The sequence below is a fragment of the Bombus affinis genome, chromosome 3 (genome assembly GCF_024516045.1).
Source record: "Bombus affinis isolate iyBomAffi1 chromosome 3, iyBomAffi1.2, whole genome shotgun sequence".
Classification (NCBI taxonomy): domain Eukaryota; kingdom Metazoa; phylum Arthropoda; class Insecta; order Hymenoptera; family Apidae; genus Bombus; species Bombus affinis.
In genome coordinates, this window is record NC_066346.1 from 16,394,270 (window position 1) to 16,418,211 (window position 23,942).

At 39.0% G+C, this 23,942-nt stretch overlaps 2 protein-coding genes across 15 annotated transcripts in view; one reads left to right on the forward strand and one right to left on the reverse strand.

Moving 5' to 3' along the window:
• The window catches only part of LOC126914696 (uncharacterized), a 733,243-nt gene that overhangs the window by 428,410 nt on the left and 280,891 nt on the right, over nucleotides 1-23,942 (forward strand). The window lies entirely within an intron of this gene.
• LOC126914788 (uncharacterized) overlaps nucleotides 147-23,942 on the reverse strand; it is a 415,880-nt gene continuing 392,084 nt past the window's right edge. For 3 of the 5 annotated variants that reach the window (XR_007709804.1, XR_007709799.1, XR_007709800.1), the window contains one exon: nucleotides 2,378-2,446. Coding sequence is in view for 1 of the 5 variants with exons in the window: in XM_050719207.1 (XP_050575164.1) it covers nucleotides 1,153-1,296 (144 nt within the window). In the remaining 4 variants the exon portion in view is untranslated. Of the gene's footprint in view, nucleotides 430-840; nucleotides 1,297-2,377; nucleotides 2,447-23,942 lie in introns of those variants that run through there. The other 2 variants (XR_007709802.1, XM_050719207.1) reach the window with 2 other exon arrangements.

Genomic DNA, 23,942 nt, shown 5'->3' on the forward strand with positions numbered 1-23,942 from the left:
AAACTTAGTTCCCTTGGTTTAATTACTGATTTATCAGCTGGATCAAAATTTAAAGAAAATGAAGATCAAGTGTAGCGCGTAAGTTTGATCTCTGCTTAATTTTTTCATCTCTACACTCATCTTATCTTCCTCGCTTTTAGGTCTGCGATGTCGTCCATAATGTCCAACCGAAGATTGTGCGTACTTCCTCTACCGCTCGGTGGTGCGGACATTCTAGACTCTGGGTCTCGACGATTCGGCAATATTCTGGTCACGCCTCCAAGAGGAAAACCGGCGATTGATTCGCGACGATTACGGCCAAACAAAGTCGGTGACACTCTTTCAATCGTAACGACCGAATGTCTTCGGCCACCTAGCTGAGGAGCCGATGTTTGAGAGAGGGTGGACAGGAAAGTAGCTTCCCTCGGCGATGGTCCTTGTATTTTCGAGCTATCGCGGGGAGAAGCGGTCGTTAGAATACGCGTCAACGGGAGTCGTAAATTCCCGTTTAGGCGCTCTAGGCCCTTGAGAGTTATAGGAACTGTCGGAGTTCTGGATAATGTGAGAGCCTTAGGAGACTCTAGGCCGTGTAGGCACCTTGAGAAATGATGAAGGAACTCTGAAAGATATAGGAACGGTGAGAGCTATAGGGATTATGGGAACTCTAGACACCGTGAGAGACGATCAAACTCTTAGAGAGGTAGGAACGGTGAGAGTTGTAGGAAATGCAGGAACTCTAGGCACCGTGAGAGACGATCAAACTCTAAAGTTTTATTCTAATGTGAATGCGGAGGAAAGCTCGGTATGGGTGTGCCCTTTGACCGAAGAACGCGGATTCGTTGCTTACATTTTCAGTTAGGCAAGTGAGGGCAATGATCCGCGATGCTGATTGGTTATGACCAATGTTGGGAAGGAAGATAGGAGGAAAAAGCCTCCTACTAACTTGGGTCCTAGGCGACATTGTTTATGGGGAGACTCGGATTTTCCGTTAGGGAGATCTCCGCCTTTTTCGTTAGGCCACTACCTGCTTTCTCCGCAATTCTTAAGAGCACGTAATAAACCCAAGGACCCTTCTAAAGAACCAGCTGAAAACACTTCTGGAATTAGAAAGTCTTTTCTGGCAGACAGATTGACTCAAACCATGTGTGCGAACAATGCAGTTAGGATTTCACTTTATGGTGGGTCCTTTGGCCTATGGAAGGTTCGAAGGACGACACGTAGACCGTTGGCTGTCACGCCGCGCGGGATGGACTGCGGATGTGTTGCGCGGCGTAACAGTCCTGATTCTTCTCCGCCACGATCGCTCATTCGTCTCACCTGTCCACACAAACATCAAGATAGTTTCGATACGCGAGAACTGTCGTAGTGACGATCGAGCCTGGCGAAAGTCAAATTGACCAACTTCATCTTTGGACAATCTCATAATTTCGCAATTTCATCGTTCAAGTACACGATTGATTCTCACAAAACCTCTAGTTCCTTAGAGCTTGACGCCAAGCTCATCTTTTCACTTTTATCGCATATTGTCTCACCACTTGCGATACTTGTAATTACTTTTCTCTACTTTTCAATTTTGGAGTTGGTCAATGTGATTTCCGAATGGCTCGATTGACGACTATGCGAGTCTTGGATAAAGATGACAATTAAACTATTCAGATTAGTCATGTTGCTTCGTCAAACGATTTGAATTCAAGTAATTCGAAACCATTTTGTCAATGTGAACCTATTATTTTACCAATGTGAATCTGTAATTTTGCTTGAAATATCCTTCCAAGTTTTTATGATGATTCAGACTGGTCAAGTTACCTGAATCAAACAACTATTTTCAAGTTACTTGAAACTATTTTGTTAACGTGTACAGTTGCTTAAATCAAGCAACTATTTTCAAGTAAGTTAAAATCATTTTGCCAATGTGAACCTGTAATTTTGTCTGAAATATCCTTCCAAGTTCTTATGATGATTCAGATTGGTCAAGTTACCTCAATCAAGCAACTATTTTCAAGTAACTTGAAACTATTTTATTAATGTGTGCAGTTGAGTGAAGCAAGTATTTTCAAATAACTCGAAGCTATTTTGTTAACGCGTACAGTTGCTTGAATCAAGCAACTATTTTCAAGTAAGTTGGAACTATTTTGTTAACGCGTACAGTTGCTTGAATCAAGCAACTATTTTCAAGTAAGTTGGAACTATTTTGTTAACGCGTACAGTTGCTTGAATCAAGCAACTATTTTCAAGTAACTCGAAACTATTTTGTCAGTGTGAAACTATATAGACACTAGTTAATTCCCATACACATGTATAATGTACAATGTATAATAAACAGAGCTATTTTTTCAGATCAGAAGGTACGATCAATCTTTTTCTTTAAATATATTATGCTGAAAAGATATAGAATGGATTCGGAAATACAAATAATTCCCTTTATTTAGCACACAACTGTTATACATATATCTTATACTCTTAAGACCTCAAAAACCTACTCGCACGCACGCTTGCTGTCAACCGACTCTTCCAGATACTTCTAACGACTGGCTCTTGTCTTTTGTCACAACCAAGACCCGGACGTCCTCTGATGCTTACACACACATTCAAATGTACAGTGTAAATGTATCATTCCCAACAATTGTATTGGAAAAATTTGAAATGGATCGGAAAATGTATATGGAAGTTACAGGACCTTTCTCGAAAATTATCGATAGTTCAAATATCAGGTTGTACAACAAAAGAGTCTTTCGTTTTATAAGAAAATAATAGACGCACGACGTTTCTTGTTTCCTTCATTTTATCGAACTACGTACGTTCCATTTTGTTCTATTAAGGTAAAGACCACGACATTTGACAGATTAGCTGTCGTGTTTGTATAAAGATGCATTGTCGTAAAAGACATATTCGTAGAGGAAAGACACTTTTGGGGCAACCTAATATTTGGCTGAACCTGACAAAACTGTACGCTTGTAATAAATAAAAAAAAAGCCTGCTACGCCCTTTCGATCATTTCAGCTCGAGTTATGTATGGGTCGACCCAATTACGTTCTTACAACGTTAGAGGATACCTTCGTTTTGAAGAAAATGAAAAAAGATCGCACATTTTCGTTTCAATTTTCTTGATTAAAAATCTTCTCCCAACGTTACAAATATGTTTTATTATCGTTAAAATAGGGACAGACTCGAAAGTACAAAAATTGCAGAGTCGCAACTGATGTAACGAACATAATCATGATAGTCGTGTCTCGTTACAGCGTTAACGGGATTTCAAAATGTTTGGCATAATACGCGATCCTACGCAAAATTTCCGCCAGCTCAGTGAAGTTTCGGCTATCCGAGTCTCGTATTATACGATGTGTTTCCAGCTTTCTCCTAACTGCGCGTTTTTTTTCTCGAAATTTTAACGCCGGCACCGCGCGAACAAAGTAAATAGATTAATTGAACTTTTAATCGATCAAATAGTCAACTAAACTGAAACGCACGTACGATGTTAAGTTATCGAAATCAATTTTACGATTTTACCGTACGAACGCCGGTATCATCCGACCTTTCGGTATTTTCCGAGTTTTCTATTGTTCGTGTGATACGCGTCACCTCGGAACGATCATGATTATTCGAACACTTTCGCAAGCCATAATAAGATTACAGAAAAATGTACTTTGCTGTGAATACACGTTTCATCGGAGGAATCGAAATTTGTACAGGACGATGTAGCGTCGTTCGAACGAAGCTGCGATAGACTTAAAGTTGGGCTGTACAATTTCTAGATTTATATTAATCCTATAGAACGAAAACACCCAGAGCTCTATGAACGTTCTAAGAGAACGGATCTCCTTCGGCGTAAATGGCGCTCCTTATCGGCGAACGGCTACAATATCCTGAATCTTTCTTTTCGACGGTTTCCACGTCGATCGAGAGAAACTATTCGTCGAAATGGACTATCCGTGGCTGATCTATTACGGTAGAAAGTGAAAAAGAACGTAAACGAAGGAAATGGCCGACATAAAGGACGATAACTGTTAATTTAAACGTAATAGAACGAAAGAATACGACGTATTCGTTAAAGGATATTTAAGACAATTTAAATTAAAATCGATTTTCACACGACGTTCTTCGATTTTTTCCAGAACCAGATTATATCTATGATAACGTTTCGATAATATCGTTTTATGCAAAAGAAAGCCAATTATATGATTGAAAGAAGAAATTTGGATCAACGTATGGATATCCTCCTATTTCGTTGCACGAGTTGCGAATAACCTGTCGAATAATGATAAAGATAGAAACGAATATGACAAAGGCATAACGAAGGAACTAATATTCAGAATTTCGTGCGTTTAATTCCTCGAAAATTGCACTTTTAAACGCATCGGTCTCGCAGTTCAACCTGCCGGGAACAAAGAATTTTATCGGAAACATCGTTCTAACATTTCAATTTTACAAACGTTTCGCTCTGCTTCGTTAAAAGCTGCGCGTATTTGGTAGATAGAAAATTATGCACATACGTTAAAACGTATAACGCGCAACAGGCAAGGATATACGCGTACGCGCTGCAAACGCGTTAAAAGCGAAAAATATCGCTGAAATTATTTTCCCATAATAAAGAAATCGTCGGGCCTCTTACGAATACAAAAGATAATTCGTTAAGATTATAGTGTCTATTAATTTTACCATAACGAGTTTAACAGAGCTTTCGAAACTAAAAGCTTTATCACAGACGATAAACCCTTTGGGTGCTGAATACTCACGGCCTATGTCGTCCGTACGGACGGCGCGTGTCTAGCGCTGACGATCGCTGTGGACGGAATACTTTTTCGTTAGACTGAACTCTGTTGATTAACTATTCAAAGCGCAAATCGTAATAAGTTATAGTAGTTTAAATGATTAAAATGAAAGAGATTAAATGATTCAAGAGCGTTATATTTTAGTTATTTTTAATTATTTATTATAAACATTGAAATTTACAGTTAACTAGAATTTGCGTAATAAACTAGAAAACTAAATTTAGTAAATATGTGAAATCCCTAGAGTTCATGTAGGATAGGGATTCTTTTTGTTTTACGGGTTGTAAATTCGAGCTATCGCGGGGAGACGCGGTCGTTAGAATACGCGTCAACGGGAGTCGTAAATTCCCGTTACGATTAGAATAATCGACACCACGAATAGTTCGATCCCCGTATTTCGGTTAGGATAATCGGGGTGGTTAATGCGGTATAACACTGGGAGTCAGAGTTATAATAATGTATATTTCCAACACTTTATACAATCACACAAAGTAGTAACGCCGTTGAAAAGATATAAACAATTAACAACTTTATCGCACGCAGATAATATAGATGTATACAATATAGAGCAATGCTCTTACAATTGAACTTAGTCTCTTGGTGGACGTAGCACGATATGATACTTAATAGAATAAGCGAATGTTTGGCAATGTCGCGGATCGACTTGAATTGGCGTTCTGTTCAGAGTTAGACGTTAGGCGTTAGAATTTTGACTAGCTGGTCGCTCTTGCGTTGAGATGGAAGAAAGTTCAGTGTGGGTGTGCCCTTTTGCATGACGAACGCGGATTCGTTGTTCACACTTTTCGTTAAGAAAAGTGAGGGTAACGATCCGCGATGTCGATTGGTTATGCCCTACGCTGATGCTTGAAGGGATGGGTAGAAGGCCTCCTACCATCGTGGTTGATAGGTGACCTTGTTCATGGAAAAACCTGATTGTTTTATTAGCTAGCTATTCGATTCTTCCCGATGGGTGCGTGTTCGCTTTCTCCGTATTTTTTCAGCGCGCCTAATAAATCCAAGGACCTCTCTAAAAACCAGATGTGGTTCGAAAATATGTTTGGCTTAAGAAATTCTTCAGGACAAAGGGGTTGAATGAAGACGCCTGTTGATACAATACAGTGACAGCGAAAGAATATATTGGGTCCTTAGGTTTATTGAGGGTCGGAGTGACGTTACGCAGGCCGCTGGCTGTCCGGTCGCGAGGGCTGGCATGCAGATGTTTAGGCGACGTAACACGGGTAGCACGACAGGCTGTGTTTAACGGAGAGATCGATACGGACGAGCAGTTGAAGAAGTACGTGTTCCCCAGACGGACAGACAGAGAGTTACATTAGAGAGACAGACAAGGTTATAGAATAGTTGTTTAAGATTGTAAAGACTGAAGATTTAAGATTTAAAGATTGAAGAAGAAAGATCGGTAGCTCAGGACGTTCAGGTAAACATTGCACCAAAGACTTATAATTTCCCGTTTAGATAATCATCGTTATTGATTGTTATAGACGCATATTAATTGTTGTTCATTTTTGTATTTTATCAAATCATTTCATAATAAAAAAAACTCGATTTTCAGACTTCAGAATCGAAATATTAAACTCCCAATAGACGATGAGACAGCAGCACTGATACCGATACGGATTCAAACTTCGTATTCCGAGACATTGTCTTAGAGGAAGCATAAATAACATCCACAAGAAAAACAAAGACGGAAATGGAGAAACTCAACGTGGACATGGAAAAACTTCTAGAGACCCTTTAAAGACGAGATAAGAGGGAAATAGTTGAAACAAACAACAATATAGAACGATTAGAAGGAACTCAGAAAGCCACAAACTGGATATCAGAGTATGAAGAGGAATGCAAAAAATACAAAATAAAAAGCGATGAGGAAAAGTCAAAGGTATGAGAAAGTACCTAGGAAAAACAGCAAAAAGGCGGTACCAAACAAATCTACTGAAAGCTGGAGGACACAACTGGGAAGATTGGAAAGAAACATTTATCAAAGCCTTTAAGAATAAAGGTTGGCCGGCAACGGTGCATGCTTACAACTGTAAATACCTTTCAGGTTCGTTCGTAGAATATGCAATAGAGAAAGAACGACTAATATTGGAAGTAAAAAGGGAAATGGATGAAGAGGTGAGGATACACCTGATTGTCATTGGATTACCTATCGAAGTCCAAGACAAAATCGAAAGGGAAAATATACAGACAACAAATGACCTAATAGGAATATATTTAAATATATTATGCAAACGTTGGACAACGTTATGTTTTGTTAAGCTAACAGGATACACTAAAAGTCCATTATCAAGAAAGGGGATGTGGCCCGTAAGCAAGTATGTTCTTCTCGATATGACCATCAGACAGTACCTGTGATGCGGTTATCCCGGAAGTACATTGCGGAGTCGGTAGAGAGCGTTTCCTGACCTCTCGCCAGGGAGACAATAGATGAGGATTTAAGGGTGTCGAATCGGGATCCATGCAACGCGGAGGCGACTCGTTCCTTCGCCCTTCCTCTTCCTCTTCGCCCGATGTGCTTTCCTTTATGACGATTTGAGGCTCGCCATAGTTTGCCACATTCACATTCGGGCTGCACAATTGTCTTCTCATCTTGATTTAGAAAACTCTCACTTGAACATAAATAAAACGTTTCTTCGTTGAAACCGTATCATAATGGAGAACGATCGAACAGTACAAAAGAATGAATAAAATTAAGTCACATTTTTATTAATTTTCTTTTGTATCTAAAAACAAATCTGATAGATTCAAAGATACAAGATCTTTGAAAATATCGTATGGAATTTAATACTAATTTAGTGTGCAATTAAAAAATTACTATACTATTTTATTTCTCCTATATACATGTTGGAGATAAAAGGACATCGGAGCCTTTCTTTTGGAATTTTTGGGAAGACCCCCAATACTTTAGTCTAGACTTTTTATTATAGCTGCACTTAAATAATAAAACTCAGAAGTAATTGTTTATGATTTAATCCGACTATGTTTACCCGAGATTTATGACAGTAGGCTTGGGCTCGAAGTGACACAACTGGTCGCTAAACGTAGCCACGGTCATGGCATGGACGTTTTTACCTAACAAAGCTATGGAGTAATTGTATAGATCTCCTTAAAAATATAGTTGACCCGAGGGGTACAGAGACGAGTATATAAGTGCAGTTCCATTTGGACTGAGGGAGTTCTACTTATACTGTAGACAAGTAAGTTGAGTTCTACTTATATCGTAGACAAGTAAGTTGAGTTACACTTGAATTGTGGACAAGTAAGCTCAGTACGACTTAGACTTTGGAAGAAGACGTATTTGTTATCCCTTTGACCATGGATTCGTTATTGAACCTAAGATCATTGTCATTGGCATCTCGAGTATCTAATTGCCACAGTTACTTGCCAACTCTGTACCATATCGGTACTGTAATCATGTCGGTACCAGTAAATACTATCCATATCGTATAACAACAATGGTTAATCCAAATGAAGATTCGTTACACGCCCCTAATCCCAATGAGAACTCGAGATATGTGTATTTTTCTTTTCTTTTTGCTTAAAAGATTTCCTGTTTATTGTCACATTAGAATGTCAGATTCTTTTGGCACACGAAGGCTTCGTAAATATCAGAAGGAATATAGCGTGGAAAAATGTTGTTTTATTTTTAAAGTTCTACGCTTCGCTACTTTTTTCCTAGTACGTTCGCTTTAGCAATAACACTGACTTTTTCGCCCGTTAAAAACGGATTACGCAGACGCGCTCACGCAGCACGTGCCCAGAACGAATGTTGCGAGTCGATATTTTCTTTTGCGAATCGCTCTCGTTATTTCGTTGGAAATGTTACCGTGCGGATATCAAACAGCCATTGGAAGTTATTAGACGTTAAAATTTGGCGACAGCTTCGCGTATTCCACCAGTTTCTCGATATTCCCCTTCGAACCTACAAATTGCTTCCGTATCTCGCCAACAGCTAGTCCTCGTATCTTACGCAGACGTCGATTAGAAGTAGAATTTTCGATAAAATTTAAATTTCCCTTTTCAGTTCGTACTTCGATTTATGGGCTCGTACATACGTTTCTCTCTTATATATTACGTGCATTTGCATATATATCTGTTTCTCTATCCCATGCGTCGTAGTTTTTGGATGAAACCAACAGCTTGTACACACGTGCAAGATTTTATTTTTCGTGATAAATCGAACAAGAATATATTCTTTCGTGCTTAGGGCGAGGTTTAAGGCGAGGAAGAGCATATACGAGGAATTTGACAAGAGGAAGCTGCCATGGAAGGTCAAAAGGCTAATCGGCAGTTACCTATCCGGAAAGAGGATCATCGTGAGCAACCAGCACGGCACGGTGGAGCACGAGGTGGCGGCGGGAGTTCCGCAGGGATCCATCCTCGGACCATTCCTGTGGATCTTGGTATACGACCGGTTGCTCGAGAGACTCGACAACATGCCAATGTTCAGAGCAACCTCCTTCGCGGATGAGCTGGCCATCACATGTTCCGTCGGGAGGAACGAAGAGGCCACCGCCAAGGTCAACACGATGCTAAGGATCGCCAACGATTGGTGCACGAGTGTCGGGCTCACCCTGGCGAGAGAAAAGACGGAGGTCATGCTCATCACAAGCTTGCGAGTGCCGAGAGTGGTGAAACTCAGGTTGGGCTCCTCGGACATCGAAACGGTCGATCGCATCAAGTATCTCGGAGTCGTCATCGACTCCAGTCGGAGGTTCGGTGCGCATATCGAGATGGTGTGTAATAGAGCCGACAAGTTAATAGGAGCCCTTAGGGGAATTCTACCCAACATCAACGGGCCGACCAGCTTGGCTCGTAGGCTCTACTACAATGTGTGGGAGTCCATCGTAACTTACGGAGCACCGGTGTGGGCTAGAGCAGCGAATACCGATAAGAACAGGAAAAAGCTGAAACGAGCACAACGAACGGCCCTGTGCATAACAACGACGGCATACCGTACCGTCTCCCACGCGGCACTTTGCGTGTTGACCGGGAATCTCCCGATTTACATAAAGATAAAGATGCTCGGAGAGACCTACGAGAGGAACAAGATCCATGGGTCCAGGATTGGCACGGATGACGGCTGCAAGCTGAAGGAGGAACTGGAGGCGATTCGCAAGAAGGCCCAAGAGGACTGGCAGAAGGAGTGGAACAACTACAAAAAGGAAAATATCACAAAGAAGCCAATACCGAGTGCGCTGCTATTTACCAAAAAGAAGATGGACATCGACCACCACATCATGCAGCTGCTAACCGGGCATGGGAGCTTCGGTGTCTATAGGAAAAGGATTGGCAGGGACAGCGACAGCAACTGTCTCGACTGTGGAGACCCGAACGACGGTGCAGAGCACGCCCTCTTCGCGTGCCCGAAGTGGACGGAAAGAAGGATCGAGCTGGAGAACGCTCTGGGCGGGAAGATAGACGTGGGCAATCTGATCGCCACGGTGACCGCCAAAGACGAGAGCTGGAATAAATTCAGGCAATTCTGCAAGACCGTCATGTGTCACAGGAGGGTGACAGCGAGGGCCTGGGAAGAGGCAAGGAGGAGAACGAGCGAAACAACAACTACGCGGAGCAATGAGGGCAAGAACATGAAACAACGAAAAACCGCAGAAGGAGACCAGCCCAGTATTCTGAACTGGCTGAGAGGACGACATGAGCAGTAACTGCCCCAAGAAGTAGATACAACGGGGCACGAAAGGACAACCCTGATGACTGCCGACAGGTTTTACCGGGGTTGTCTGCCCTCTAAGCGGAGGAAGAAGGAGGAGGGGTTTTTAGTGGGTATGCAACGACATCCGACCGACTCCCACATAACCCAGTGATGCGGGTCAGTGGGCATGCGTAATAGCATTTTCCCCTCCCCACGCAAAAAAAAAGTCATACGAGTAGCATTGAATCGGTGGAAATATCGAATTTCGAAAGTTTGATTCGAGTCCAAGATACGAGATTCCAAAGAGAAAGTTCGCCCTCAGGTCGACGATATCGATTTAATATTACATGCGATTTATTTTCGTTCGCTGAATCAGTGAACTTCTACATTTCACGCGGTTCATCGGGTCGAATGATTTTTCTGCATACAAAGGGCTGGAAATTTGAAACATACTGTAGCCTAAACCGGTCGCCGGATTAAACTCGACGAAGCTTCGAATCGAGAAAAACGTGCAATCGTAATCTGGCTTTTACGAAAATGGACACAACGACGTTACCGGACAAATAACGAAATTCTTGTCCATTATTGAAATTCTATTGAAATTCTATTAAATTGCCAACTACGTTCTTATTGAAATTTTCATTTATTTCTTTTTAAACGCACGATCGAATTTATCGCACGCGTACTCTTCTGATTATATTCTATCGTTGATATTATTACGACGAACATTGTACATAAAAATTTAGAAAGTTACTATGCACAATATTTGATTTTTCCTCAATTTTACTTTAACGAATTTCGAGTTTTAGTTTACGTTACTTAGAAAGTTCGAATTTTCTCCGTTTATGGCAATACGAAACTATTAGGTCGTCCGAAAAGTTTCTTTCGTTCTATAAGGAAATAATGGATGCACATTTTCCGTTTTATATTATTTTATCGAATTACCTATGATCCGTTTTGTTTTATCAAACTAAAGATCACAATGTTCGACAGATTAGGTTTTATGTTTGTATAAAGATGCGTCGTTGAAAAAGACGTCTCTTTGAAAGAAAGACACTTTCCGGACAACCCAACATACAGGGTGGTTGGTAACTGGTGGTACAAGCGGGAAGGGGGTGATTCTACGCGAAAAAAGAAGTCGAAAATATAGAATAAAAATTTTTCGTTCGAGGTTTTATTTTCGAGCAATTGAAAGAAAAGATTATTGTAGCCTTTCATACTTTAAAACAAACGAATGCGTTAGAAAGTGTTCATAGAAATTTAATTAGAAGAGCAGAAGTATGTGTTGGACAGAATGGGCAACACTTTCGGCAATTTTTGTAATAATAAACTTTATGATTACTTCATGTTATTTCATTATGTATTCCTAATTTTCCGTTGCGGCAAAAACAAACTTAAACTGCGATAATATCCATCGAGACAACGATGTACAGTGAGGTCCGTTATAACGAGACGTGATAAAGTGCACGCGTACCGAGCGAAAATTCAAAGTCGATTTTCTCGAAAACGAAGCCTCAAACGAAAAATTTTTATTCTATATTTTCGACTTCTTTTTCGCGTAGAATCACCCCCTTTCCGTTTGTACCACCAGTTACCAACCAACCTGTATAATATTACTGGAAACATTGTACTCGGACACAAGGTTTAATACGATGCTTTAAATAATAGAAGCTTCAGATGGAACGATAATATTGGGTTGGCAACTAAGTGATTGCGGATTTTGTCAGTGCCACCTAATGATAAAATCCGCAACCACTTAGTTGCCAACCCAATATAAAATATTAGGAGGAAAAAGTCCGAAATAGTAAAAGTTCGTGGTCGACTAAGTGCAGACCAGCATTTTCATGGCGATAAATTAAGTTGAAGCACAATATCATTAATTCTCGATGCTGCAGCGCTCGCCAAGTTTTATACCCCAATTTCGTCCTCGTTTCGACAAATGAAAATACTCCTGATGCTTGAAGAAAATTTCGAACTTTTAACGTTCGAAGAAAGAAATTTGCATATAAAGTAACGGTTCTCTCATATTTTCCTCAAACTCGAGAAAGTTTGTTAACGAAAGGAAGATACGACCGAGTGGAAACTGTGGACAGAATGAAAAATATCTAAACACCCAGAATAACAATCAATTACGAAATTACGAAGAAAAAGTCACACAAATATAAGTCGTGTAATAAATAAATTTCGTAAAACATCGATAAACATTGCTTTGTTTGCTGTTAGTTTGTTATCAACTAAACTGTACATGTAAATGATACTATATCGCGTTAATTTGAATCCAAATTTTCAAAGTTTGAAGAGAAATCGTAAGAAACTTCTACGTGCAACATATTTTTCAGTTTTTACTTTTCCACCTTTTTATTTCTTTTTGCAATGCTTTGTTACGTTACGCGAGATTATAAAAGTTGAGAATCGCGCGGAATAAAACAAACAATAGTACATTTTACTTTCTCGTATAATCTCGATGAGAAAAACAAAATTGTAGCGTATATCGAAAAACAAATTTTCGTTCTGCGTAACATCTCGAGAAATTCTTCCTTTCTTCGTCCGTGTCAGATGATAGACGAATGACGCATCAGATGACTCGTGCGATTCCTTAGCATAGAAGAGTGAATTGAAATATTCACGAAGCGCGATGTACTGTTAACCAGTTAACCGTGGAATTTAGTTTTAGAAATCAACGTGAATAAAATGCAAATAAAAATAAACGACGACGAGTATACACGTCGAACACAAAGAAAATGTGTTACGTGTTCCTGTTATAAGTTTTACGACGACGTTAAACCAAAATGACGATGGCTTACATTTTTCTTCGAAAAAATGAATTATTTCCCACATAAAATGTTAAAATTGTAACAAAATAACAAAATTCGTAAACAAGAAAAATGTGAAAAGATAGAAGAAATTCAGTGGATCCTCCCAGTGTGGTATTTCTCGAAACAGAATATCGCACAAAGTGGCACTTGGCAAATCTAACACCAGCAACGTGAAGTGGATTCGATCAATGATATAACTGGTATAAAATTGGGGAAATGTTTTTTGATAGGAAGCGTAGGTTTTACGGTTGAACTCGTAGATGGTGGAGCAACTTTCGAAGCTCGTGTTCGTGGAATTGCATATTCGATAATTTATTCAACACACATTCGACCAAAAAACTGAATCGCATTATATTTTCTGTATTATATTTCGATCGTTATCGGGGAATACCGGACACACGCAGTAAAACATCCACTCAATTTGCAAGCATACAAAATTGCGCAAACAATTCGGGCATAGCCGATATATCGGTGAAAATAATCAACTGAGTTTATAAAAAGGAATACGTTGTACAGGGAATAACCGATATAACAAAGGAACAAATCAAATTTTTCAGTTTTACTGACAAAGCGAACGTATCACTAAATAACATTCTTAGCGCTTCTTACTAAAATTTGGAATTTTTATGGTAAATGGTAATGTTTTATATTATACGACAGATGAAACACACCGAGATTAACATTTTTCTCGACCTGTTTAATTCATGAAACGCGGTTAACTGTTTAAAAACGCTATCGACGATAGCTTTTCGAAAGATGTATAAATAAAACGAGGAGATAGAGCGAAATGAAATAACAACGAGTCGTTCGATTTCTCGTTATGTCGTGTTGTTAAGAAGCAACAGAAATGAAATTTCAATTTTCCATTAGAATCGACGGAAGGATCAAACGACGATACGGTAAGAGAAATCGCATGATTCCATTCAAGTGGCACCGTTTTGTCAACGCAGGCTAACGCGTGACCTTTCGTCGTTTCGATCAACATGGTTCAACATGGGTCATACCGCCTGTGCTGTCAGATGTTCAGCCAAATGGTGTTTGCATTTGTCGTAGATAAAACGCTTGGAAAACTCGTCGCGCGCTAGTGCGCTTCTCCGTTTTCGCATGAAATCTCCGACTTTTTCTACTTTCCTAGTTTCCTATTTTTTCTTTTTATCCGTTCTATACGATTCGCCTCTGAAAGGTTATTCTTGCTGTACCGCTACTATTAGGTTGTCCGAAAAGTTTCTCTCGTTTTATGAGGAAATAATAGACGCACGTTCTTTCTTTTATATTATTTTGTCGAATTACGTACGATCCGTTTTGTTCTGTTGAGATAAACACCGCGATATTTCACAGACTTACTTTCACGTTTGTACGAAGGTGCACTGTTGTAAAAAATTCTTTTTGCGAAAGAAAGACACTTTTCGGGCAACTTAATACGTTGTGTTCGTTTTATAAAGAAATAATAGACGCGCGATGTCCTTTCTTTTATATTAGTTTATCGAATTATGCACGAACATAATAATAGAGATATAAGGAAATGGATCGCACCTAATTCGATAAAATGATATAAAACAGAAATTGTTGCTCATCTATTATCATTTTATGAAACGAAAGAAACTTCTCGGACAACCTAGTACATCGAACGACTACCGTTGAATAAATTCTCTAAAAACGAAAATGTTTTTAATCGAATTAAACGATCGAGATGGCTGTAATACTTTTGTAGGATTTTACGAATACTTACCGAGCGTTGAAAGTTCGATGTGCTCAAATACTTATAAGCGATTTTTCTTTCTCGAGACGATTCCCTTTCGTTCGCGAACAACCTAAAAATGGAAAAAATATCGTTAACGGGTGTGTTCGTGGTAATCGTAACAACGTCGTTAACCGATTTATCGATGAATCGTTACGTGTGCTTTACGTTCTCTGCGAGATTCCACGACAAATATCGTTACGCGCGAGTTAATCGAGTAAACGACGTTTAAAACGGTTTAAAGTTATTCCCGATATCGCAACTATAAATAGGGAAATGATACAAAGAACAGTGTTTTAAACCTTTGAGTGCTGTGGGCGCATATAGGTGTCTGGCGAAAGCTATCGGTGTGGACTAAGGACATATATATGCGTTTTCTGTAAGTGCTCGGCATGGACTAAGGACGCATGTATGGGTTTTTCAATTTTTCCGAACACCTATGCAGAAGTAATACTATTACGTTTGTGTGAAATAAATATAAATGCATTCCTTACGGCAGTAAACAAATGCCAATAGTACCTCGTTATTGTTGAAGTGGTCACCACTTGTAAGAAAACTCTACATCTGGTTTTTTTAGTTTTCCCAAGCACTGAATTTTTCACACACAACTAAATTATTAACTCGTGTTATATTTATAAGGTTCAATAATGCGATAATTCAGGGATCGATTCTGAAGTCTGAAAATCGAGTTTTTTTTATTATGAAATGATTTGATAAAATATAAAAATGAACAACAATTAATATGCGTCTATAACAATCAATAACGATGATTATCTAAACGGGAAATTATAAGTCTTTGGTGCAATGTTTACCTGAACGTCCTGAGCTACCGATCTTTCTTCTTCAGTCTTTAAATCTTAAATCTTCAGTCTTTACAATCTTAAACAACTATTCTATAACCTTGTCTGTCTCTCTAATGTAACTCTCTGTCCGTCCGTCTGGGGAACATGTACTTCTTCAACTGCTCGTCCGTATCGATCTTTCCGTTAAGCACAGCCTGTCGTGCTACCCGTAAAACAAAAAGAATCCCTATCCTACACGAACTCTAGGGATTTTACATATTTACTAAATTTAGTTTTCTAGTTTATTACCCAAATTCTAGTTAACTGTAAATTTCAATGTTTATAATAAATAATTAAAAATAACTAAAATATAACGCTCTTGAATCATTTAATCTTTTTCATTTTAATCATTTAAACTACTATAACTTATTACGATTTGCGCTTTGAATAGTTAATCAACAGAGTTCAGTCTAACGAAAAAGTATTCTAGACACGCGCCGTCTTTACGGACGACATAGGCCGTGAGTATTCAGCACTCAAAGGGTTTATCGTCTGTGATAAAGCTTTTAGTTTCGAAAGCTCTGTTAAACTCGTTATGGTAAAATTAATAGACACTATAATCTTAACGAATTATCTTTTGTATTCGTAAGAGACCCGACGATTTCTTTATTATGGGAAAATAATTTCAGCGATATTTTTCGCTTTTAACGCGTTTGCAGCACGTACGCGTATATCCTTGCCTGTTGCGCGTTATACGTTTTAACGTATGTGCATAATTTTCTATCTACCAAATACGCGCAGCTTTTAACGAAGCAGAGCGAAACGTTTGTAAAATTGAAATGTTAGAACGATGTTTCCGATAAAATTCTTTGTTCCCGGCAGGTTGAACTGCGAGACCGATGCGTTTAAAAGTGCAATTTTCGAGGAATTAAACGCACGAAATTCTGAATATTGGTTCCTTCGTTATGCCTTTGTCATATTCGTTTCTATCTTTATCATTATTCGACAGGTTATTCGCAACTCGTGCAACGAAATAGAAGGATATCCATACGTTGATCCAAATTTCTTCTTTCAATCATATAATTGGCTTTCTTTTGCATAAAATGATATTATCGAAACGTTATCATAGATATAATCTGGTTCTGGAAAAAATCGAAGAACGTCGTGTGAAAATCGATTTTAATTTAAATTGTCTTAAATATCCTTTAACGAATACGTCGTATTCTTTCGTTCTATTACGTTTAAATTAACAGTTATCGTCCTTTATGTCGGCCATTTCCTTCGTTTACGTTCTTTTTCACTTTCTGCCGTAATAGATCAGCCACGGATAGTCCATTTCGACGAATAGTTTCTCTCGATCGACGTGGAAACCGTCGAAAAGAAAGATTCAGGATATTGTAGCCGTTCGCCGATAAGGAGCGCCATTTACGCCGAAGGAGATCCGTTTTCTTAGAACGTTCATAGAGCTCTGGGTCTTTTCGTTCTATAAGATTAATATAAATCTAGAAATTGTACAGCCCAACTTTAAGTCTATCGCAGCTTCGTTCGAACGACGTTACTTCGTCCTGTACAAATTTCGATTCCTCCGATGAAACGTGTATTCACAGCAAAGTACTTTTTTCTGTAATCTTATTATGGCTTGCGAAAGTGTTCGAATAATCTTGATCGTTCCGAGGTGACGCGTATCACACGAACAATAGAAAACTCGGAAAATACCGAAAGGTCGGATGATACCGGCGTTCGTACGGTAAAATCGTAAAATTGATTTCGATAACTTAACATCGTACGTGCGTTTCAGTTTAGTTGACTATTTGATCGACTAAAAGTTCAATTAATCTATTTACTTTGTTCGCGCGGTGCCGGCGTTAAAATTTCGAAAAAAAAACGCGCAGTTAGGAGAAAGCTGGAAACACATCGTATAATACGAGACTCGGATAGCCGAAACTTCACCGAGCTGGCGGAAATTTTGCGTAGGATCGCGTATTATGCCAAACAGTTTGAAATCCCGTTAACGCTGTAACGAGACACGACTATCGTGATTATGTTCGTTACATCAGTTGCGACTCTTCAATTTTTGTACTTTCGAGTCTGTCCCTATTTTAACGATAATAAAACATATTTGTAACGTTGGGAGAAGAGGTTTAATCAAGAAAATTGAAACGAAAATGTGCGATCTTTTTTCATTTTCTTCAAAACGAAGGTATTCTCTAACGTTGTAAGAACGTAATTGGGTCGACCCACACATAACTCGAGCTGAAATGATCGAAAGGGCGTAGCAGGCTTTTTTTTTATTTATTACAAGCGTACAGTTTTGTCAGGTTCAGCCAAATATTAGGTTGCCCCAAAAGTGTCTTTCCTCTACGAATATGTCTTTTACGACAATGCATCTTTATACAAACACGACAGCTAATCTGTCAAATGTCGTGGTCTTTACCTTAATAGAACAAAATGGAACGTACGTAGTTCGATAAAATAAAGGAAACAAGAAACGTCGTGCGTCTATTATTTTCTTATAAAACGAAAGACTCTTTTGTTGTACAACCTGATATTTGAACTGTCGATAATTTTCGAGAAAGGTCCTGTAACTTCCATATACATTTTCCGATCCATTTCAAATTTTTCCAATACAATACTCGCGTCTCGTTAGAGCACCAGCGAAATTTCCAAATATCTCGCATGACACGCATCGCACATTCGTGAAAACATTCCGTGATAAACGTTGGAACGCTTTCTCAAGCCATTGGGTATATCGCACCGAATAATTTCGAAATTTCACTGGCGCTGTAACGAGACAAAACTATGGTGATTATTATTATTATACGTGCAAAATGTGGAACAGATTTGAAAATATATCACACAAGTATCGGAAAAAAGATCATCGAATTATTGGAAAAACCAATTTTGTTCGCTACGTCGATAAGCCACGGTAAATAGCGAGATCGTTTTTGAGACTAATAGTGCGTTTAAAACTATTGTTCATACCGTGTGCTAATTTTTCACTAATACTAAATAAACTACGTTCGCAAGTAAATGTCCAGAATAACGTAATTTCCATCTGCATCGTCGGTTTCGTTTCAAATTTCACTGTTATAATTCTCGCAGCGGTTCCTGTCTCGTTACAGCGTTAACAAACTTTCGGAAAGTGTCGCGTAATGCGCATTTGGAAAAAATTTTCCGTTGCGAACGTTGGAATAGCAGCGCGAGCCACCGCGCAAACCGCGGGAAACAATTTTTCCTTGGAAAACTTGGAAGCTCGTGTCATCGTTTAGAACACGTACCTGCGTTGTGTTTTATCGATGTTCGGTACTTTGAAGTCTAAGTATAAACCTTGCTTGCACGGTGCAACTAATCCGTGACAAATCGAGCAAAGTAGAGGCTGCATTTCATCGAATCAAGGAACGTTTGACGTGTACAACGTTTTTTTTTTTTTATTTATTTATTAAAATTCACAATTTGCCCAATTTGGACATTTGGTGGAATTTTTTAACGGTTAAATTAGCATGTTGGTGCCTACCCCCAGCGGGGTACCATCCTCGTGTTTGTTAGGTTATGTCCTTTATAAGGTCTGCTGGGTGCTTCCTCTTTAGTCTTCTGTCTATATTTATGGTTTTGTATGGTTCCGCAGCTAGCCGGTTTGTGTGTGTTGCTATTCTTGATTTGTATTTCTCGGAGTATCTGCTAATTTCTTCCTTGACCGTTGGCATTCCCAGGTCCCTTCGTATATCTTCGTTTCTGACGTACCAAGATCCCTTTACTATTGTTCTGAGGATTTTAGCCTGTATTACCTCTATTTTGTTTATATGGCTCATTGCTGCCGTCCCCCATAGTGGTATTCCGTACGTCCAGATTGGTTTTATGATCGTTTTATATATTTTTAATTTATTTTCTGCGCTTAGTTTGGATTTTTGGCTTGTTAGCCAATGCATTTGTCTCCTTGTTTTCTGTATTTTTTCTACTATCGATTTGATGTGTAGTTTCCAGGTGAGTTTTTGATCTAAGTGGAGTCCTAGGTATTTGACATGCTTTGTTTGCGTTATATGCGTGCCGTTCAATAGGATGTTTGGTGGTATCTTTTTTCGTAGCGTGAATGTAATATGGTTGCATTTATTGGGGTTTGCTTTTATTTGTTTTTCTTGTAGCCAATTTTCTATTTTTATGATATGTTCTTGTAGTATTTTGACTGCCGTTTCTGGGTTAGTATGCCTGACTAGTATAGCTGTGTCGTCCGCGAATGTCAATACTGTGCTGTTGGTAGTTGTTGGTATGTTCGCCGTGTATAATGTGTATAGTATTGGGCCTAGGACGCTTCCTTGTGGTACCCCGGCCTTGATGTCTTTAACTTGAGAATGTGTGTCCTTGATTTTTATTACGAAGGTTCTGCTGCTTAGGTAGGATTTTATTAAGTGGTGTATTTGCTCCGGGAATTGTTTCCTAATTGTTTGTAGTAGACTTTCATGGTTAATTTTATCGAATGCTTTCTCTATGTCTATAAAGAGGGCTGTGCAGTATTCCTTGTTTTCTAGTGCTACTATTATTTCGTTTATAAGCCTGTGCATTTGCTCTATCGTGGAGTGTTTGTTTCTGAAACCAAATTGGTGATCCGGTATTAGTTTTTTTGTCTCTATTATTGTTTTTATCCGGCAATATATTATTTTTTCCAGTATTTTGGAAAATACTGGAAGCAGTGATATTGGTCTGTAAGATGCAGTTTGGTGCGGGTCTTTGCCTGGTTTATGTACAATTTTGATCTGTGCTAATTTCCATGGTTTGGGGAAGTATTGAATTCTTAGAATTGCATTGAATATTATTGTCATTAGTCTTATTGCTTTTGGCGGAAGGTTTTTCAAGATTTTACCATTGATTAGGTCGATTCCTGGCGCTTTGTTGTTTTTTGTTTTATCAATTATGTTTCTAATTTCTTGTGCCGATATTTTAGCTATGTTGTATTCCTTGTCGGCTGTGGTAGTAGTGGTTTGTGGATCCTCCTCCGTATGACTTTTGAGGTTGCTGTTGTTGATAATGTGTGGTGTGAATGTGTTGCAGAGGTGGTTGGAGAATTCTTCAGCTTGTTCTTCGTTGCTTCTTGCCCATGTGTTATCTGCTTTTCTGATTGCCGGGACGGGTATTATTGGCTTCCTTATTTTTTTCGTGGCTTTCCATAGTGAATAGTTGGTGATCTCGTGTGTGGACAGTGTCCCTATGAACTTTGCGAATTCATTATCGTTGTGCTCCTTTATTTTGTTTTTTATTTCCTTTGCAAGTTTGTTTAAGTGTTTTTTGTTTTCTCGGGTTCTGTATTTTTGCCATTTTGCTTTTGCTTTTCTTTTTTCTTTGATTTTGTCGAGTATTTCTTGCGGGATTGTTATTGTTTGTCTGCTGGTTGGTTCGGGTGTAGTGGTTGTCCTTGCTGCTTCTTGAATAGTTGCTGTCAATGTTGCTACTGCCTGTTCTATGTGTTCAGGAGTTTTTAACGGGATGTTGCAGTTTATTTTGCTTTCTATTATTTCTCTGAAAGTTTGCCAATTGGTGGTTTTATTGCATAGTGTTTCTGGTTTGCTATAGTGTATTGGTTTGTTTCTGTATTCAATTATTATGGGTGTATGATCGGAGCTGAGCTCGAGGTTGGGTGTTATTTTTAGTTTATTTGTGTTTAGTCCCCTTGTACTGCAAAGTCCAGAAGATCTAGTTTTTTGTTCAGGTCAGTCGGACAATGTGTCGGTGTTCCTGTGGATAATATATTGAGGTTATTATTTCTAATGTATTTTTTCAGTGTTCTGCCTCGAGGTGTAATGTTTCTTGACCCCCATAGCGTGTGCTTGGAGTTGTAGTCTCCCGCTGCGATGTACTTGTCCCCTAGGTCCTGGAAGTATTCTTCCCACATTTGTGTTGTTATTTTGTGTCGCGGGGCACATATACTGCTGACAACTGGAAGTAGTTGCTGCTAGTTTGAACTGTAACAGTGGTTGCTTGTAAATATACTTTGTTAACTTGGCTGTGTAGATAATGTTTGATATCGTTTCTGACTATCACTGCTGTCCCTCCGTGAGCTTTTCCTGAGGGGTGTTTGGTATCATATATGGTGTAGTGTGGTATTTTCAAGTAGCTTTTTGTAGTGAAGTGTGTTTCTGAGACAAGTAGTATGTCTATATTATTATTGTATATGAATGTTTTAGTTTCGAGGGCCCGTTGTTGTAGGCCGCTTGAGTTCCAGGCTGCTACTGTTAGAGTGTCCGTTTTTATTTTTTGCTTAGCACGTTTGTAATTAGTTGTAGCATGACTGTGATTTGTTGGGTTTGCTGTTTGAGTACTGCGTTTTGTTCGCTTATCATTCTGGTTAGCATTTCGGTGTTCTTTATGGATTGTTTGAGCAGTTCTTTGATTTCTGCAGTGTCATTGTTACTATTGCTGTGGTATTGGTTGTGTGTATGTGTTGATTGGCTGGTTATTTGAGCATAGCTTAGACCACGAATGGTGTTGGTGCTGATAGGTTTGGTGTTTGTTGCTTGCTCTGTACTTGGAATTATTTCAGGATTTGTGCTGTCCTGTTGGGCTTGTGTGTTAGTGATTGTTCTGCTTCGTAGGGGCGGGAACAGTTTACGTTGTAATTGTTTTCTTACTTCACATCCTTTATAGCTTGCTGGATGGTTTCCGTTACAGTTGTAGCATTTAACTTTTTCTATTTTTCCAGAATATGGGCAGTGTATAGTTAAGTGATTTTTTGCGCACTTGACGCAAGCTGGGCTTCTGTTGCAATAATTTTTAGTGTGTCCGTATTGTTGACACCGCATGCATTGAGGTATATCTTTTTTGTGTCGTGGTGGTTCGACTGTTACTATTGTGTTTAGTATTTGTTTGATATCATATATTTCCTTGTTATTGTTTCTGGGTTCCAGTTCTATTAAGAATAGTGGTAATGGTTGCTTTGTGTCGAATCTTGTTATATTGTTTATTGTTCTTGTTTGATGACCAATTTTAGCTAACTCATCGCTTAGTTTATGTATGTTCATTTTAGGATGCAATCCTCTTATGACAATTTTATAGCTCCTTTCAGTTTTAAGCTGATACGTGTGGTAAATAGCATTTTTTCTTTTAATGCTTTTATAACTTTCCTAAATGTTTCTGGGGTGTTTGTTTGTATTTTTACTTGTTCCAATTTTGTTTGCTTTATTGTGTAGTTGTTTTTCTCATCTAGATTATTTAGTAGATCGATGAGCGGGTCTATTATTTGGGCCTCAACAAGGATTGGTGGTGGTTTTGTAATATGATTTGTTTGGATAGTGGTTTTATTTACGGGGTCAGCGTCTATTTCTTCCGTTAGTGAGCTGAAGGAGTTACTTAATGATAATTCTTGCAGCCATCGCTGCTTTTCTGTAGCTGGGTTTCCTATGGCACTTATGTCTGTAGTTGTTTTGCGTTTTTTGCTAGCCTTCGCTAGCTTCCAGCTTTTGTCCTGGTAGTATCTCTCATGTTCTGAATTGCTATCTTCCTGTCCCCGATGCTCTTTTGTTTCTTCTGTCTCCATGTTAATTTGTTTGTTTTTTATATAATATGTTTCTCCTTTTGTTGCTATGTTTATAGTTGGTATCTGCATTGCTATTTTATTTCCTCCTCACTATCACTTTGCAGCACTATTACTTTGAAGCACTTTTTCACTATTCACTTATACCTGGAGAGGACGACCGTCTAGACACGTCCGTCCTCCTCGGCTGTCCGAGCAGGAGTGTGTACACCGTCCATACAGAAACTTGTACATCTCTGAAAGCCAACGCTTTGATGTTTAACGATGAATGCTCAATTCTCAGAAATGATGCTGTCGTTGAAATTAAGCTAGTCGTTTCTGCCGGTGTACGCGGAATTTCCTTTCTATGGGCTCTCGCGTACAAACGTGTTTATGTTCATTTACACCGTTTTTCTAAACGAGAGGTCTAATCAGTTTGTAGAGCTGATTTATCGGTTTCTGTGCGTACAGCTGCGTTACCGTTCGTCGAACGAATCATGCAAACCAGACAATTGCCCGATTTTAAGACGCGACGCGATAAACGCGAACAACTGGTTCAGTGGGACGACGATAATATCGATCAGAACGTTCTACGTAAAATTAGTTAGAAACGATCCGCCTGTTACGATCGAACTTGGGCTATTGGCATCGATTGTGGTAGTTACACTTGGCTAGCAAGTGTAATTAGA